The sequence below is a fragment of the Pocillopora damicornis genome, chromosome 8 (assembly GCF_964200805.1).
Source record: "Pocillopora damicornis chromosome 8, jaPocDami1.2, whole genome shotgun sequence".
Classification (NCBI taxonomy): Eukaryota; Metazoa; Cnidaria; class Anthozoa; order Scleractinia; family Pocilloporidae; genus Pocillopora; species Pocillopora damicornis.
The window spans coordinates 11,159,138-11,177,065 of record NC_142677.1 but is presented as its reverse complement, the minus strand read 5'-3'; the positions used below and the strand labels follow the sequence as shown (position 1 = coordinate 11,177,065).

The window sequence follows — 17,928 nt, the reverse complement described above, 5'->3', positions numbered from 1 at the left end:
CGGGGGTGCGTTCTTGCGCGCAAAGCCGCCCTTAATCATGTTTCGCAGGATCAGGGTTTGTCAGGGGACTGTTTGCGTGGCAATCGTCAACCCTTGGAGGTCCCTCGGAGTGACAACAATTCATGTAATTCATGCAAGTCATGTAAACGCCTACAAACTTTTCACGGGTAAAGGGTTACTCTTCGCTGTGGTTCAACCCATTTTAAGAGTAAGAAAAAAAGGGACAGTTACTCGATGGGGTCCCAAATAATGTGCATAGCGTTAGTAGCATCCAAAATAGCAAACTCAGCTTAACTCACTAGATGAATTTATGAGGAGTTCGATAAAACTTGACTGACAAACTGTGTGGGTAAGAACGCACGAGAGACATTTTATTGATCGTGTCACTTCAATGTATTATTTTAAGGACATTGGTTAAAATACGTAGCATGACCCTCTTTCCCCCTCCTCCCCCCCCCCCCCAAAAAAAAATTGCACTATTAAATAGAGTTCACGTTCCACGTTACCCCCAAAACGCGCGTGGTAATTGGTGCTCACTCTAATTGATCACGCTGATGAAGTCTAAACGGACTTATCATCCACTCCGTTTTAACCCTTTACACCCTTAAGTGTTTACATTGTGAATATTTTCAACACTGTTCTCTGCACATTTTCCAAGATACTGACAAGAAGAGTCAAGAGATCCTTCCGTTGGTGATTATTTCCTTTATTTTCCTAACCTTAATTTTTTACTTAGTTGTGATTATTTTGAGGTGAAATTAGCTGCTAGTGACTCTTAGGGCTTGAGCGGTTTAAACCCTTAAAGTATCACACGACACCCAGAATTCTCAAGAATGCATGAGGTAACAATTATCAAGCTTCATCATTTTCAAACTTCATGGACCTAAATACTGTAGACATGATTGCTGCTTCACGTGTGGTTAAAACAAAACCCACAACGATTTGTTCGCGACTTTTCGCCTTACCTAACCATCTAAGTGTTAAATTCCCTACGGATAATAGGCAAAATTCTGGCCTCAGGGTTTTACCAATATTACTGGGTTTCAAAAGCCATAGGCTCTTCGCACTTCTAGCTTTAAGTGAGGTTACCTGTCAGGCAGGAAACTAGAAAATTATTGAAAATTTCATTGAGTCGTTTTGTGTAAACGGGTCATTGATTATTTATCCCATTGGTGCTCTACGCTAGTATCATTCCCTTTTTTAATATTTCCTGGTACAATTAACCCAAGACTGGAATTAGGCACTCGACAGTCTTAGATTTTATGCTTCTCTTTGCAGTAAAACGGATAAAAGTAGAAATATTTGGCCTTACTTATGCAATTATGGGAACAAAATACAAAAGACCGTCATAGATTCAATGTCTGATCGAACGGAGATTTACAAGTAAAATTTCCAAATTTTCTTATTGCGCAATTGTGGCATTAGGTTATTTTTAGCTTTCAAATGGATCTTGAAGAAAAAAAATAGTAATAACGGCAATGTTTCAGAGAGAATCATACCATGTCAGTCATTGCTCCTTTAAGGTATTTTAATATTTAGATAGGAGTCCAACAAATGACAACTGCGAATTGGTGACACCCCCTCCCTACCACTTGTACTTCTTTCATCGATAAACGTGAAAGAAAATACGAGTGGCAGGGACGAGTATCCCAAGAATATTTGCTTCATGGGTTTCCCCAAAATATTCTTAAAATTTCTTCGTAGATGTAGTTTTATATCTTTTTTGCCTACAACCACTATCCTACCAGCTTACCATCTATTTCACTATTCTATTTCAGTCTTATTTGATGAAGTTGTGAAACGTGTGTTCGTCAACACACGTTTCTTGCAACGCTTGACTATGTTGCCCCTTCGATGTGAGTGCACTTTATAAAGGAATCTGAAAAAAAAATAAAATTGGGAAAAGCTGAGTAACGCAAAATATTGAATATTTAAACAATAGGATCAACGCTTTTCCACATATCGCCTATTCTCATGATTTAAGATTTTCCTAAAACTTAAGACTCTACATAGCTAGATGAAAGGGAACAAAATTGCTGCGATGCAAAATGACCTCCACAGAGGTAGGTTGGTGGATAAGGTATGATATCGTGCGCTTGAATTCAACTGTAAAAATGTTGACTCCTCCGTTAACTGAAACGAGGATGTTAGATGCTGTCGACATCTTCACCACTCACGCAAGAATGTTGAAAACCTGTCAATTGAGCAGATGAACTGCCTAAAATGCAGGTGAAATCGAAGTTAATAATAGATGATAGACCTTAAGCGCACATGTTCCATAAGGACGTGTAATTAAAATTTCACAAAAAAAGCTAATCGTGCGCGAAATTTTGCCAGAGTGGATGGTGTTCTCTTTTGTGTCCAAACATGCGTCTTGCTATGAAGAGACACGCCATCAAAGAATTGATATATTGCGTGCAGACTGCTTTTGAAATATCACGCTAGCGTGACCGGTGGAGGCGCAGGTTTTTTCAGCTTCACAAGGCGCTCAAGAAAGGAGGCTCTGTTCTATACATATACACAGAGACACTGGATCTGTCTATACCCTAGAGCTAAAGCTGGTCAGAGGGTAAACGTTGAATTTAAGAGCGCGTGGTTTTGCCGGCTTTTAGCTTTTGTTTGTGGAAAACGGAAACTTGACTTACGTATGGAATGACTCGCGAAGGTTACCCATGATGAAATGAAATAATAAATGAAAACAAAGTTAAACTTTATAGCCAATAATATCAAGAGGCTTTGGACGTAAGAACCCTTTTTCACTAATAGGATAATGCCACTATGCTAATTTACAGAATGTATGTAAAACAAAGACAAAAGGAAAATATAAACTCATAATTTTAGCCTTGAGCTCTTTGAAAATTCTCGCGCATGCGTGAGAAGTAGAGCAATGGGAGAAATTTTAATATGCCTTTCCAACTTTTGCTCTATGGAAGCACCTTTTCTAGTACTGCTCCTCCCAAGTTAAACCCTTGGCTTAAATTCAATTTCGTGGCTATTTTTAGTAAGCGCCTTAGATAACGGTACGGTTCACATGCCGTTGCTCCCTGCGGATATGTAATAAAACTCATAACAAAAGCGGAACGGCTCCCCCACTGGAATTTCACGTGGAATGAAGAAAAAGGTAAAAAGGATTAACCAACTTTTAACTGTTAACACAGAAAAACCAAAAGAGTATTTTTTATAAATGATTGCTGTACATATATTTTTGTTCTTCATGATCAGTTTTAATTGAAAAACATAATTTCCTGCGACATAAAATGATAGGTTGTAATTCGTAATTGTTTCTGTCGTATGTGACCCTTAGATTTTTAGAACAATACGACAAAATTGTTTAAAAGAATAAATTTTTAACACACTTCAGATGGGACCGAAGCTAATTTTGGTTGTTTACTAAAGAACAAGAATAACAAACAATTGAACTAACGTGTTGTATTAAGCTGTTGTTCCGTTCTTTTTCTCTCCGAGTCTCAGCCTTTTGCCATTCGAATGACACTCTTATACTGGCGGAAAAAATGAACCTTTACATCGAGAGCATCTCTATCAATGCACTGCGGCAATCTTTCAAACTTTCTTGTAATTAGAGAGAGTTCCCTACGATAAGATCTCGATACGAGTGCTTTGCATCACACACCAAACAAAAATCCATTAATACCGTTACAGTTTATTAGAGGCTTCAAAGACAACTTGATGAATTTGAGATAAACTTTACTTATAATCCGTCTGATCCGACAATCTTGTAACTTCTGGGTTCTTCTCTTTTCGTGATGTTTGCTCTCTTAAGATAAACACGTGCTGAAACGGTCAAAGATAATCCGTTTAGGTTACGAAAACTCGTGCACCATGAGCTTTGCTGCACAGATGTGTGATGAATCGGAGAAGGTAACGAATAGAAAGCACGTATGCAAAATCCTTTTTTCAAATACTTTATCCAGGGTAGGATGGGGATTAATATTCTGATAACATAGTGGGTTTTAGTTATACCGATTTGAAAAACAGAATATAAATCTAATAGTATTTTTTTAATCTGTTAAGCAGCACTATGGCAAAAAAAAAGCCTGGTCACAAGGCCACTTGATTTGCCGGAAGTCAGAAGGAGTTCGTTTGTTAAAGAAATGGAGTTTGTTTAAGTTAAAGGTTTGCAGAGGACCAAAAACGTTATTACTGTTTTTGCGCAAGTAATGAACAGCATTATAAAGTAAAAGCTTCATCAATGGTCTTTCCTACGAACTGTTCCTTCTGAATTTGTCGTAACAAGATAACACTGATTCAATTTCGTTTTCTACCAATGTTAAGTTAACCACAGGTAATCAAATCATTCAGTCTGTTAGCTTATGTTGTTGTAATTGTCTATAGTGAGTGTTTGCATTTCAAAATATGTCAGATATTTATTTTATCACATTTTTAGCCCTAAGTAAGCTCTCTTTTGTCTGCTTGAAACATTGCAGGCCAGATCGCTTAGCCTTGGACACAACGAACACCTCAATATGAACTTGAAAAAAAATCTTTTCTAATACTTAGCTATCGGTTTATTTGCATGCTTCACTTTGGGTTCTTCAATTTTCCAACCTTAAAAATTACGTTCCTTAACTCCCAGAGGACGTATTAGATGTAAAGTCACAAATTTAAGTTGTAAGTTACAACCGTTGAGAAAGTTGTAATTCAGTGCAATTGCAACCATTTGTCAGTTACTGCTAAGGCTCTCCCTCTGCATGAGCAAAAGCTGATAAAGTGAGTTTGCGGAGACCAGCAATTCAGGGACAGTCGAATTTCAAATCTTCAGAGAAATGCAATAATAATAATAATAATAATAATAATAAATATTTTAAGCCAGAGGCTTATGGGGTCGCGTCACAAACATACATAAATAATATTAATAAATAAAAACATATATAAATTTATCTAAAAATACGAAAAATAAATACAACTTCTTCTAAATAATAAAGAAAGATATCTCAGACACTACTAAGCAGTCACTCCGAATCCTACAAACACCAACAAAAACCAAAAGTTTATTGGTTTCTACTGATATTCATCGAATTCAGAACGACTTCCTAACAGTTTCTGGTTAGGTCAGTCACTTTTGGGCAGTCGTTCTGAATTGTATAAATATCAATAGAAATCAATAAACTATTTGTATTTGTTGGTGTCTGTAGGATTCGGAGTGACTGCTTAGTAGTGTCTGAGATATAAATCCAATATGTCCTGTCTGAATCAATTCAAGCCCGTTTGAAGCCTCCCTTGAAAATCAGCGTTTGTCTATGTTTTGTTGTTGTTTTTATGTTTTTTGTGAAGAAAAGCACGGAGGATTAGAAACCGAAAATAAAATAGAACCGAGAGATAGATTAGTAGCCGACAATTTACATGTGTTGTAAAACCGAAAACGATGCTTTTATGAAAGATCTAAGGTATTGATGGTAACATCTATCAAACAGTGGTTCCCAAAGATAATAGCTTACTACCTCAGCACTAACAAAGCATACTAGGTAGTATTTCCATATAATATTACAAGATTAAACGCCTTCTATTGAAAGTTTATTTAGGTAAAAGGTGGATAGTAATTCTACAAACTAAAATTCATCATTACGTACCGAAACTTTGGAAGTAAAAGTGGCGACTGATCAGTGACTGGTTCTACTCTTAAGTTATTCCCCACATGTAGAAAGCATAAGTCAGGAATCCAATTAGAAAGCAGAAGTTATCATCACAATTTTTCAGACAAAGAATAAAATTTTATATGCAGTTTACTGATAGCTTGAATGGTTTAACATAAGATGTATTCAGTTCTAGACTTTCAAGCCAGAGCTATCATGTAAATGAAACGTAAAATGAATTATCTAATTAGAGCATCTCTAAACAGTTTACGAAACATAGAAATTCGAAAGCGATTCACGAGCTGAGCCACGTCATTGGCCATGATTTGCATAATGAAGGGATGAAGAGAAGCAAGCGGACAGTGGAAGAGTATAATAAAAATTTGCTAAAGGTTACTTAGCTGAACCGACAAAAATTATTTATATTGCATGAACAGTTACGACGGACAGCGTTTGCACACTATCCTGTGGTTTTAAGCAATGTAGGATCGCAGCACAGCTGGTTAAAGAAGCTTACCAATTTAACAGAAGGCTTTCGCTTTTCTTGAGATTTGCTTGAAGACGAGGAATTGCATCCAAGGAAAAATACGATATGTCACAGAATTCAGACTTGCTTGGAAACAGAAGTCTCTTACTTTGGATGTACGTTAAAAATAAAGAAAAGATATCCGCAACGATTCTAAATCGCCCTATGGTGAGCTGAACTAATGCAACATCACTTGCTGAGAATTTTGCTGAAATACACATGTCTTTCACGGTTTTGGTTTTGGAGTGAAATGAAAGTAGGAGAGGTTCTTACGTCGGACTAAAACCTGAAGGAAATGAATAAAGTAGAAAGAAGCCTTGGCCCCTACTTGGCTAAACTTTGAATACCAATTACTAGTGCGCCTTAAGCACAATGAGTTTCCAGCGCCATATCCATCAGCTGTCGTCTGGGCCCTTTCACAAATGAAAGAAATTCAACTCCGGAGTTTTATGCTAAATACAAACGTTGACGGAATGGAAGAAAAAGCTGGCATACCAACGGAAATGTTTTGCTATGCAAGTTTTCTGTCGGTTTGAGTAAGCACAGAGGGTAGGCTTGATTCTATCAAGCTATTTTATCGTATCTTGAAATGAGATCGCGTGTCATTTACAGCAAAATGCATATCAGACCCGCCCAGGCTTTAATTAATCGCACCAGAGATTATCTTAAATCCCTGGCAAGAACACTTTCCCAAAAGGTGCGCTTGAATAGTCTGACCGCTAATTGTTGGTCGATTTTCAAATTCAGTTACCTCTTATGCTCTGATGGCCCTGAGGACATCCCGGCAATTTTCCTGTTTCGTTCAAGAAGACATAACAATTAAACAATTATTTCGGACACAATCAGTTACTTAAGGTGGAAACACTCACAGTGAAAATAAACATGTTTTGTCCTATGTTCTCTTGGAATAGTAGCCAGCCGCCGCAGACCATTAGTTTAGGCCGTGTTATCTTTGAGTAATTATGTATCTTAAAATTCAAAAATAAGGGGTTGATATTAAATGCTCATTAAAATTCTTGACGTGTCGTTTTTCTCCAAGTAATGGAGGTAAAATGGAGTGAATACAGATCTTTCCAGAAGGCCACGTTTTAAGTTAAAGCTTTCCAAACTGGTCGTATCTTCAAAACTAAGTGATATTTGATCCAGCAGACACTAGACTGTCGAAATATGAAATTAAAAGGTGATGGCATTTTGTTGAAAACTTTTCATGTTGGGGTGTTTGATTTCCAGACTAAGAATCGACTAGACTAAAAGAGAGTATCTATTAAATCTTTTAGACAAAGGGCATGAAACTAACCAACAGGAGAAAGAAAACCTATCTATTAAATCTTTTAGACAAAGGGTATGAAACTAACCAACAGAAGAAAGAAAACCTTTTTCATAAACTTCCTTTCGAGCCTTGTAACTTTTCATATAGATGCACCAGAAACAAAGCCACGAGCTTGTGAAAAATATTTCTAGGAGCAATATAACCATTTATCCTGGAGTGAGAATTCTTCGTGCACAACATTAACAATATGGGTCCAGGCGGACATATTAAGTGCATTTTTGATAAAATAGCCCAGGACGAATCTTATCATTGGAGAAACCAGGAATGATATCCCTAGCCTGTGTGGCCACTTGAACACTTTCGAGGCATTTTGTCCATGAAGAAATAAACAAATGTTTTTGAGTAAAAACCTTTTGAGAAGGGAGAAAAATTAGACAATTCATGCATAGTGAAGTATGCAGCGAATAAAGAATTTGAAATTAATACTGATCCGGTTTTAGAAGGGCAGACAAGAGAATGGGTGAAACCGTAATGCTTCCTCTTTTGACAAAGTTTCTAAATCAGCTCGGTATTTAGGAATATTAATAAAGCCCCAGATGAATTATCACTCGAGGTTTTTTTCAAGAAATAACGCTTTTCTTGTTGTAATCTTATAACTCCCAGGCAATTCAATAAGTCTGATAACAACAAAATTACATTCTATGCTTATATTAGCCAGGATTATCGAGACGGCATATCGACGAACCTAGCATTTTTGCCATTGCCATTTTATATTCGATTCGTCGATACGGTACAAAAAAGGCCAAAACTCTACAAGATAAAAATTATTCAGTTGGTTCGAAAGATATCTTTTATGCCAATGTAGAACTGAACGGATCTTGCTGGTTGAAAGAACACTGAATCTTTTGTTCTCACCAAAAATGTTTCCGTTATATCATGCACCTAAACGCAAGGTTTCAATAAAATCATGTGGTGATATGCCTCTATCGTTGCACATACATCCTTTCACAGAAACTCGTCGTTCCACAGGACATAAATAAAGCATTGCAATTTAGGTGCAATTAGCCTAAGGCTAGAATTAGGCACTTGACATTTCCGAAACTTGAATTTTAAGCTTTCCTCTGCTGTAATACGAACACGAGGCGAACGATTAAACCTACTTCAGCAGCTCTAGGAAGGCAATATGAAAGCCCGTAGATTCAGTGTTTTACGGCAAGATTTACAAAGGAAACATCTGAGTTTCATAGTTGTGCGATTGTAGTCTAAGGCTATTTTAAGCATCCAAGTGCAGCATGAAGATGAATTAGCCGGAGTGGAAACAACTTACGTGGCGCTATGTTATTCTTATCATTTGTGGTTTTTTTCCGCCCTGTTTTGGGGGTGTATCTTGTTTAAAGGAACTTAAAACTTAAAAATAGCTTTACCAAAAATTGCCACACCAACAAAGCAAAATAAGATATTATCATTCCAGATGTCTTCCACAGAATAAACCGAGTGAAATTATAGACAAGGCCTCCAACTTTGCTTCTATCGACGACGTCTAAAAATTTCTTGAAGATGGTTAAATCTTACCTTAAAATCATGAACATGAAATATTATCCGAAACAGTTATATTTTTTTTGGGATTGTTTTGCCTAAAAATCATGGCGAAGTCTTTCTATTTTGGTCTCAGTATGTTTTTCGCACAACAACTGCATTGATTGATAGCTGGGCTCATGGCCCCTTACTGGGACGCCATATTGAATTTTAGCAAGATACCGCATAAGCGCTCAAAATTTCCCATTACGCCCTATTTTCCCCGAGACTTGCGCTTCGGTAGACGAAACTTGAAGTAATTTAGTTATATCAACAAGAAGAAATCTTGAAATGAAACGAAAATTTCGCTCATGATGTATTACGAAATACTTTTATGTAATGAATTCAGCTGTATGCAGGCAACACGAAGGCTGGTGGAACCTTATTTACTCGAGGTCGTTTCACACCAAACAACAAAAGTTAAGCCATTTTTAAACTCTACAGTTTCAATTCCTTGTAGATAAGTATTTTAGGGAAAATAACTGACCAAAATAACTTTGCTAAGCTGTGGTTCTGGAAAAAACATTTGTTTCAAATTCTCTGTAAAAACCGGCACGTTTACAAAGCAATGGCTGTTGTGTCATAATCTTTGCCTCTAAATAATCAAAGCTATCATGTCAAAAATACAAAGACGATAATCAATTTAACGAACTAAGGATGTCCTCAGGAAGAAAGATTTTGAAATTAGAAGGACAGGGCACTTTTCTAACAACTCTTGACACGCAGAAATCCGAATACCAGGGTTTGTTTCAAAGCAGATCGAACATGACGAAACCACAATTGCCTTAAAGACTTGCTTAAACTTGAATGCGATGGAAAAATAACCTTATTCAGGGAAAAGCTCGAAGAACCAGTGAGAATAATGCATAGCAATTAATGTTAAAGTGTTCTAAATATATATGAATCCTACCGGAAATCTTCGAACGTTGTTCCACACGAAAGTTGTACAATGAAAAATGAATGAGTCTCCAATCCACTCGCCGAAGCCGCCAAGAGGATGACTCGAAGAAAATGCCAAGATTTTCCAACTGATACCAAGTAAATTACTCGAAGATAGCTCTGCCTCGTGTCATTTTAAGGAATGCCTTGATCGTTCGAGTAAGCTGACGTTATGGTAAAGCTTGAAATCTTATCTCTTCATGGCTAAGATCTTTTACCGAAAATGACAAAACACATACGCATTCTGTTATAGCCTTAGTTTTGGATACCGCGACGAAGCCCCGTAGGAACCGTCGCCACCTTGACACGAATCAGCGTAATGTTTTCTTCAAAAGCAGTCCAAGCGTGGTGTGAGTTAAATAAAGCTTAATCTTACCAGAAGCCAGAGTTATGTTAAAGAGTTTCGCACGGACCAATCAGGAGCCGAACTCGTCTGTATTAATAACCCACTGTTGTTTGAATTTTCTGTCACGAACGGTCCGAAAACCGCTAAAAATTTTCTCAACTCTCACTCACGCAACGCAGATCCTTAACTACAATGAATTTTCGTTGACAAAATTTGATCCTGTTTAAATTTAAACTTAAAAAATGCGTTTTACTTGTTTCGTGACTTTCCCGCAGCAAAATGCTACCATCGCGTTTTATTGAAAAGGGGCATACACTCAGCCAATCACATCGTAGCAAAAAGGTCACGAAAAACCAATGAAACTTCCTTCAAATCTCACTTCAAAGAAACCGGGATTTGTAAAATATTCACTTGATATCAAGAGACACTTCCCTTCCCTTAAGTATGTGTGCTGATTTCTGAAAGGACACCAAGAAGCTTCGATCTAGAGAAAATAAACTTAAGGTAAACCGTGAGGGTTTATGAAAATTTAAAATATATTTGTACATACAGTACATGATCAATTTTGCACACGAACACCTGAACAAATGGCTTCTTTCTGATCACTGCACAGGCTTTTCATGCATGAGTTATTTTGCATTTGTTCCCTCTTGTTAAGCGGGGTTACTCGGGTCAAAGCTTTATGTCTTGAGCTAAACCGCAATTAATTTGGAAGTCAACAACATTACTGGGATACAGAATAATACCTCCAAAATGAAACATCAAAATTTGAGGGTTTCCACCGGAAAGAGATATTTAGAAGAACTCTAAAGGTAAAAAGCTTTTCCTTGAAATAGTTTTTTTTTTAAACCAAACCAAAGGTTCTTGCGCATTTGACTTCTTTCAGTAGCAACACAGAAAACAATCTTGGATGCTATTTTTGCGATTCAAGCCTGTTGATTTTTTTTCTTACTGTGGAGTTAATATTAAAGCGGCTAAAATTACCCTTTTTAGCGTGGGTCGCCCAAAATAAAACCACGTAGGAACTGCCCACGTACCTGTTTGGCAAACTCTCGCTGGTACAACAAATCATTATAAACCGTAAAAATATATATTTCCCTCCTGATCCTACTTCGCGTGTCTCGGCTAAGAAAATATTGTCATTGGCACTAGACGTGATGCCTTTCTTAACAAGGCTTTTCAATTTATTTCTGTATTCGTGCAGATGATTGCGTGTTTCATACACCTTATGGCAGGTTCCTTAAAACTAATTCTCGAACTGTCAAATACGTGACACTTGACAAACACATGGACACGCAAGGCTGACTGTGGCGCCCGCGATGAGTCAGCTGACAAACTAAGTACGCATAGTTAGTTTGTGAAGAGTTTATAAAATGGCTGAAAGATTGGAGAAGCCCAAAGCTAGTCATGAACTTATATGCAACTTGAGGATGCTGTAATGTGGTTTATGTAGGTAGAATCGACACTTGACTTTAAGAAAAAAGTGGCAAGTTTTGGGGGAAGAGTATGCCAGGTAATTAACGTAACCTTTTCAGGTTTATAATTTTGAGGTTCGGTTGCTTGCAATTTTTAAGATCGAAGATCTGTATTCGGGCGTACTAAATTTCGAAAGATTTCTCTAGTAGCGCTGAAAAACATTTTCCCGCTGCATTTTAGTGTAAAAATTGTCGTTTTATTCAAGTGCTACTGAGTGTTAACATACGTCAAGTTTCTAATTTACCCGGCGATACGTCACTTAAATATTAACTGTTAAGGGTAGCTGACACACTGGCAGCCATTTACTGTATTTTGTAGAAAAATAGGGATGTTTAACCCTTTAGACTAGCTTCTTATGTTTCCATACAGTATCACCCTTGATTTAAATGTTGAGGTCATGAGATTTAGGAAATGATCTCCAAGTTTAGAAGCTCTCGATTGTCAAACAAATTCTCTATGTCTCAAGCGTGGGACAAAACGAAAATTCTGAGTCCATCTGAGGCGCTTCAGTGTTCTACCCCTGAGCCACAGAGACTCAATGGTAAGCAAAGCCCCTTATGAAACTCATGTATGACAAGCGTCCTGCACACTGGTAGGATCAGCAATGTTGATAGCATCATGTTTTGTAAACTGGATAAGAAGATGATAAGTTGTAGTTATGAAGGACCCTTATTATACATGAACTTCGTAATGAGCCTTGCACATCACAGAGTCTCTGTGGGTAAGTGGTAGAGCATTAGAGTGTGGAATCTGAAGGTCTTAGGTTTGATTTCTTGTGGGGACTCATTTTTTCTTGTTTTCCATGCTCATAACAAGGCAGAAAAAAACTTTGTCCTCCATTTCTCTACCAAGCTCAAAACTTTCCATCTTTCTTTATCCATTTCCAAAAAAATAATCCTTGTCAGTAACATAGGAAAGTTGGGAGAACTGTGTGGAACATATGAATGCTAATGTAAGGATGTAAAGGGTTGAGGTGTAAATCTTTAAACATCAGTCTTGGGGTTTTTTTCCAAGGCTTTCATTTGACCAGTAATTTTCATTAATCATGGTATTGGCTATTTTCCCAAAGTGTTAGTCTGGTTAAAATGTTTTTTTTTATTTTCTATTAATATTAGTATTTTACTTTTGTTGTGTTACAGAGAAGTACAGAAATCAATAGGAACTATTTCTTCCAAATATATAAAGCTGGCTGATTTCTCAAAAAGTCATGGATATCTCACACCTCTATCAAGAAGTTTGTCTAAGATGTTTAAAAAATTTTAATTTTTTTTAGTTTACTCATTTACCATTTTATGTTGCGCAACCCCACAATTGCTTATTTTCCAGTTTCAAGGGCTGAAAAGGTTCAAAATCTAGATGTTATTTGTTACAATATTTCCTAGTTAAACTGCCCACAGTAGTGATTAAAAAAATGGATTTTTACTTAATTCGTCTGCTTGTTAGTTCCTTATTGGTAACAAGTGCATTGAAACAATCTCATGTATCCTTACAGTTTATACTACCAATCTCCATTACTCATTTTTAGACTTGCTTTGAGGAACATTAAATGTGCTGTACACCTTCAATCTATCATTTAGAAATTGCAAAGAACTTTTTTCTTGTGATCCCATTATATTCAGACTCCTTTAGGAGACTTGAAAACATCACTCATTGATGTTTGTTGACAAAAGCCCTAAGCTTTCATTACAGTTCTGGTGTATTGAAGGTTAACAGAGATTGTGAAGACTATTAAATTTTTCAGGGAATGCATATGCAATTATGAAAGACCATTGCAGTTTTATTTTCTGGTTAAAAACTTAAGTTATACTTTTTCATTGCTGTCCGTTGTTCATCGATATTTTCAATGGAAGGAGAGACCAATAAAATCAAGGTAAATATAAATGGTTATTTTCACTAAAAACAGTATACTTTTGTAAAAATTCAGTTTGCCTCTGTGACTTCCTTTTCTACCAGGATGTTTGTGTAGATTTTCCTAAGATTTTGGATTGTTTTGTATTGAGAAGTAGAAAGCGTAGGTCTGTTGGAAACAGGAGGAAAAGACATGAGAGAAACGGGAGACAGTTCGACAGTCGTCCTTTGACAATGAAACACTCTTGGCTTATTTAACCATTGCTCATGTACATCCCTTCCAAAGCTCTTTGCCTGCTTTCTGTGTAACATTTTAGTTTTAGTTTTTCAGTTAGTTTTTCCTTGCATGAATTTTAAAGTGCTCAATTTTTACAGTCTGCCGTGGGCAATGCCAAGAAAGACCTTTTCTGAAGGTACAAGACACCCCTGCAAAGAGCACTTCAAAATGCTTAAGTGTAAGCGAGATTAAAGAAAAAAACATAACATCTGTCCATTGTTTCTAAGCCTTACCGTCACTGATATGCACATTTTTCTTCTCTTTTGATAATTCCTATTGGATCTCTCTTGGATTATTTCGGTTCCTCTCGTGACGCGCTTGTCATTTGAGCGAAAAGAAAAACACACGATGGATTCGAAACTGATCAATTAATAATCGGCTTTTATACCTGTGCCAAGTTCTGCTTCCTTGTTCCTTGCTGGGATTGAATTAGGATCTTAAGACTGATTGAAATTGATAGCTGTCTAAACACGAAGGTCGGCGGCTTACCCATCATTAAACATTCACGTGAAAATAAAATTCCTACAAAACAAACTTGAGCAATTCTACCCGGTCAGCTATCATGAAGAACTCAACTTAAACTGCAGTTGTCTTTCTCCTCGGCGTTTTATAATGGCTTTTATTCAAAACATTGGCGCACAGTGTCCATAAAGACTTTATAAGATGATCTGGATTTGAAAAATATAATCCCTCTTAGTGAATTCAAAGGGCGGTGTAATTTTTCTAGACGATCTGCTCCTGTAATGAGCTATAAATCATTTGCTTTTCTACCGCTCAGCTACGAGTTCCTTCGTTCCTCTAAGCAATCATGTCTGTCTACAGAAATTTAACTTGTAATCGAAGGACTACTTTAAATTAATAATTAAGGTTTAGTGGAGATAACATTTTAAAATCAGTCGGTTTTATCAACTGTGTCTTTTTGTTTAATTTCGAGTTTGCTTAGACTAAGATCAAACTGACATGTGACATCAGATAAATTCGTGGGTTTTCCCGATAAACGATCGCATGTTCTCCATTCTAATTAGGAGAAAAAACAGACAGTCACGCGAGAAACGAATTAGTCAACAATACTTTCAAAACCATACAGAATTCCCCCTCACAGGAAGATCTTTCTATCATGTTATAGTTGAATCTATTACGAAAGAAATCAACATTTGCATAATACGTTTTCCATCTATTTTTGCCGATCCCATGTTTCGAGCTTTTCAAGAAAGGTATTCGTATATTTGGACGGGTTGTACTCGTAGTTATCTAAGGGTTTTTTAGCTAAATGATCCGAACGGATTCTGTGTAAATATAGCAAGAAAAAAGTTGAAAGTTCTCAAGGCAGATGGAAATTTACATCGATATGTCGACACCCATAAACCCTTTGGCAGACTGCGCAATCAAACAAGCTTAAGGTGCCTTTGAAGCAAAAAGGAAGTCGTAAGTAAAAGAATACCCCCGCGGTAGTGCTATTATTATTAATTTATTTTCCGTTCACCTAAAATGTGTCATGTTATTAAGACATATCACCGATGCATTATAGACTCCAACAGTCACTAGACAATTGCCCAGAGCCTCCCGTGGCTTGTGATGCGTCCGCGCTTTGATAAACCGATCGATATTAGATGTAAGTTATGCTCGCACTGTGTAGTATTGAGTAAGCAGCTGAAAACACAACAACCACCCACTGTTAGGTCGTTTGACTTGACAACTGGCACGCCAGGCTGGAAAGCACCTCCACAGTTTTTTTTATACTTTTATTTCTATTTCGCATGTTAGAGTTGAACGCCTGTTAGCTATAAGACACCGATCACGAGTTTCTACTTCTGTTCGATCGGCGAAGTTCGAGATGCTTACGGCAGTACGTTAGTATGTAAGGCTCTGATTGTACGAGAATTTTGATCGAATTAATCGTGCTATCTGATTGAAAAATGTTGACGACTCACGAGTATTTTTTTTTTCTGCCTCTTTGGTACGTCAATGTTATGTTAACTGGGTTGTAGCCAGTGAAGAAATGAATAATCAAGGGGGAATAGCGGGGGTTGGTATGGCAGACATGAATGAGATTGAGACGATTTTTTAAGCAACATTCTCCATAAAAGGTGGGCTCTAGATGCGCAAATGAAAGTAAGGTAGCTTTTTCAAACGACCTCCCAATTCCATCAGCTTCAGCTAAACAAAAGTGCTTTTTTGTACGTTTTTTGTTGGAGTTCGCTTGCCCACATATCAAAAATAAAAGTTTTCAAAGAATATAGGAACTTCCTCTCTGGCAGCTCAGTTGGACATCTCCGCTTTGTTCTCCGCCATGAACCGCCATCATGCGTAGTTTTTTTCACATTAAATTTTATTGTCTGAAGGTAATCCTCACAGCACAAAAAATATCGATGACGATTTTTGGAAACTTTAGTTTTTTCGGGCGTGGCTTCGTAGCTTACGAGCAGACTCTCTCTGGCGCAACTCCTCTAGAATGTCGCGATCCTTGAAAAGTCTGACAGAGGCGAGTTGGCTCGCTTTCTTCGCGGCGGAAAGTCTGAGAGCGGTCTGGCACGGGCCTCCCGCAGGCCTCGCAAGATCGAGACGCTCGTCAAGTAGCGCCAAATGAGAGTATGATCAAAGGCCTTGTAGCCGGTTTCGAATCAGCATCTCCCCCTGGTTTTAAGCCACAAAATAAAGCACTATACACCGGATTACTCCTCTCTTCTTTCTAGTTCATAGGGCTGGATCCTATTTTTCAAGCTGAGGCTCCGTAATGACACTGGAAATTCGGAAGGCAACAATCTTAGACAAAACCTCTTGGGACACATTGTTCACAGAATGTTACTACTTCACGTTGAGAAATAGCTCAGGTACCTCCCGTCTTGTCAGTATACGAAAAAGAAATGGGACAGAAAAAGTGTGTGATATGAGCATGGTTTGAAAGAGAGTGTTTATTTGGCTCAACAGTTTTTCCGCAATTTTTCCAGGTACTTCTTTGGACGAGATTTTTGTATCCACTTTTCTTGGCAAATCATCTCTGTCCTTCTTAGAGGTCTAATTTTCCACTTAGAGGAACACTAAGATTTTTAAAAAGTTGTAGTTTTCTCTATTCTGCATGAAAATCGTTCCAAGTCGTCCTTATAGCGCGTCCCGGGTGCATACGAAGTCGAATAAAAACTTCCCATAGCGCCTAACACTCTTGGGCTTCCAAAGTTGGTTTCCCGCGTGGTAAAAAAAACTGAACTAGCTCAGGTTCATTTTTCGAGTGCTCATTTATTACCCAGCCATTTTATCAAAAGATCAGGTATGACACCTGAATCTGTCATCGACTCTCTTCACTGCGTCCAAACGGACATGCATCTATCTAGACTATCTAATGGCTTTCTTTGGTTTAGCGACAAATATTAGCTATCCAGCCAGCAGCACGCTGCGATCGCGTGATCTGCCATCATCGTGACCACGTGATGGGTAATCGATCACACTCAGGAAGATCGAGTCGAGTTGAAGTCTTCCTAAAAGAATGGGAATTTACAATAAATGATCTTAATTTATAATGAAATATCACAGATAGCAAGAGGATAAACTTAATCGTTGTAATCATCGCTCACCCTGTCCTGCCCCTATCCAAGATATTTTTCTTTTGCCTCGGTTCCAGGCGCCAGGTGCCATTGTCGATAACATTAATAAAATGGCGGATTGTGGCGGTTTCGGTAGTATAGATGTTTTAGTGAAGGCATCTGGGTTTTCAGATGCTGCCCTTCGTCTAGTCATCGCGTTATTCTCAGGTAATTTTGATTACATTGTTTGTGGTGAGCAGTATTTGCCAGATGACGATTACATCTTGGACAATCATGGGGTCGAATCTCGAGTTACAACGACTATAGATTTGAAATTTATCACCTAGAAAAAAGCTATCTTTTTTTTATGTTTAGTCATAGTCTCTTGCATCGCAGACAGTCACGTTCCTCTCAAGTGTTTATTCTTTTCGTGTATTTTTTTTTTTTGTCATTGGTTTTTTTGTTTTGGTATTTTATGGCAGGAGTCACAGTTACAGGCACACGTGATCGATCGACCAGTACAAATGAAAACGTAATTTATGATTTATTTGTTTCTGGACTG

The 17,928-nt window shown here is 37.5% G+C and overlaps 1 protein-coding gene and 1 long non-coding RNA gene across 3 annotated transcripts in view; one reads left to right on the top strand and one right to left on the bottom strand.

Moving 5' to 3' along the window:
• Positions 1–685: 685 nt before the first annotated feature.
• Positions 686–10,269, bottom strand: LOC113681811 (uncharacterized). Its single transcript, XR_016179390.1, has 2 exons — positions 9,873–10,269; positions 686–1,879 (listed from the first exon to the last, which is right to left on the bottom strand). It is a non-coding gene; the product is annotated as an uncharacterized LOC113681811 (long non-coding RNA).
• A 1,324-nt stretch (positions 10,270–11,593) lies between these two features.
• LOC113681803 (lysophospholipid acyltransferase 5) overlaps positions 11,594–17,928 on the top strand; it is a 20,597-nt gene continuing 14,262 nt past the window's right edge. The window contains exons 1-2 of one of the 2 annotated variants that reach the window (XM_089181069.1): positions 11,594–11,760; positions 12,863–12,957. Coding sequence is in view for 1 of the 2 variants with exons in the window: in XM_089181068.1 (XP_089037194.1) it covers positions 17,498–17,594 (97 nt within the window). In the remaining variant the exon portion in view is untranslated. Of the gene's footprint in view, positions 11,761–12,862; positions 12,958–17,277; positions 17,595–17,928 lie in introns of those variants that run through there. The other variant, XM_089181068.1, reaches the window with a different exon arrangement.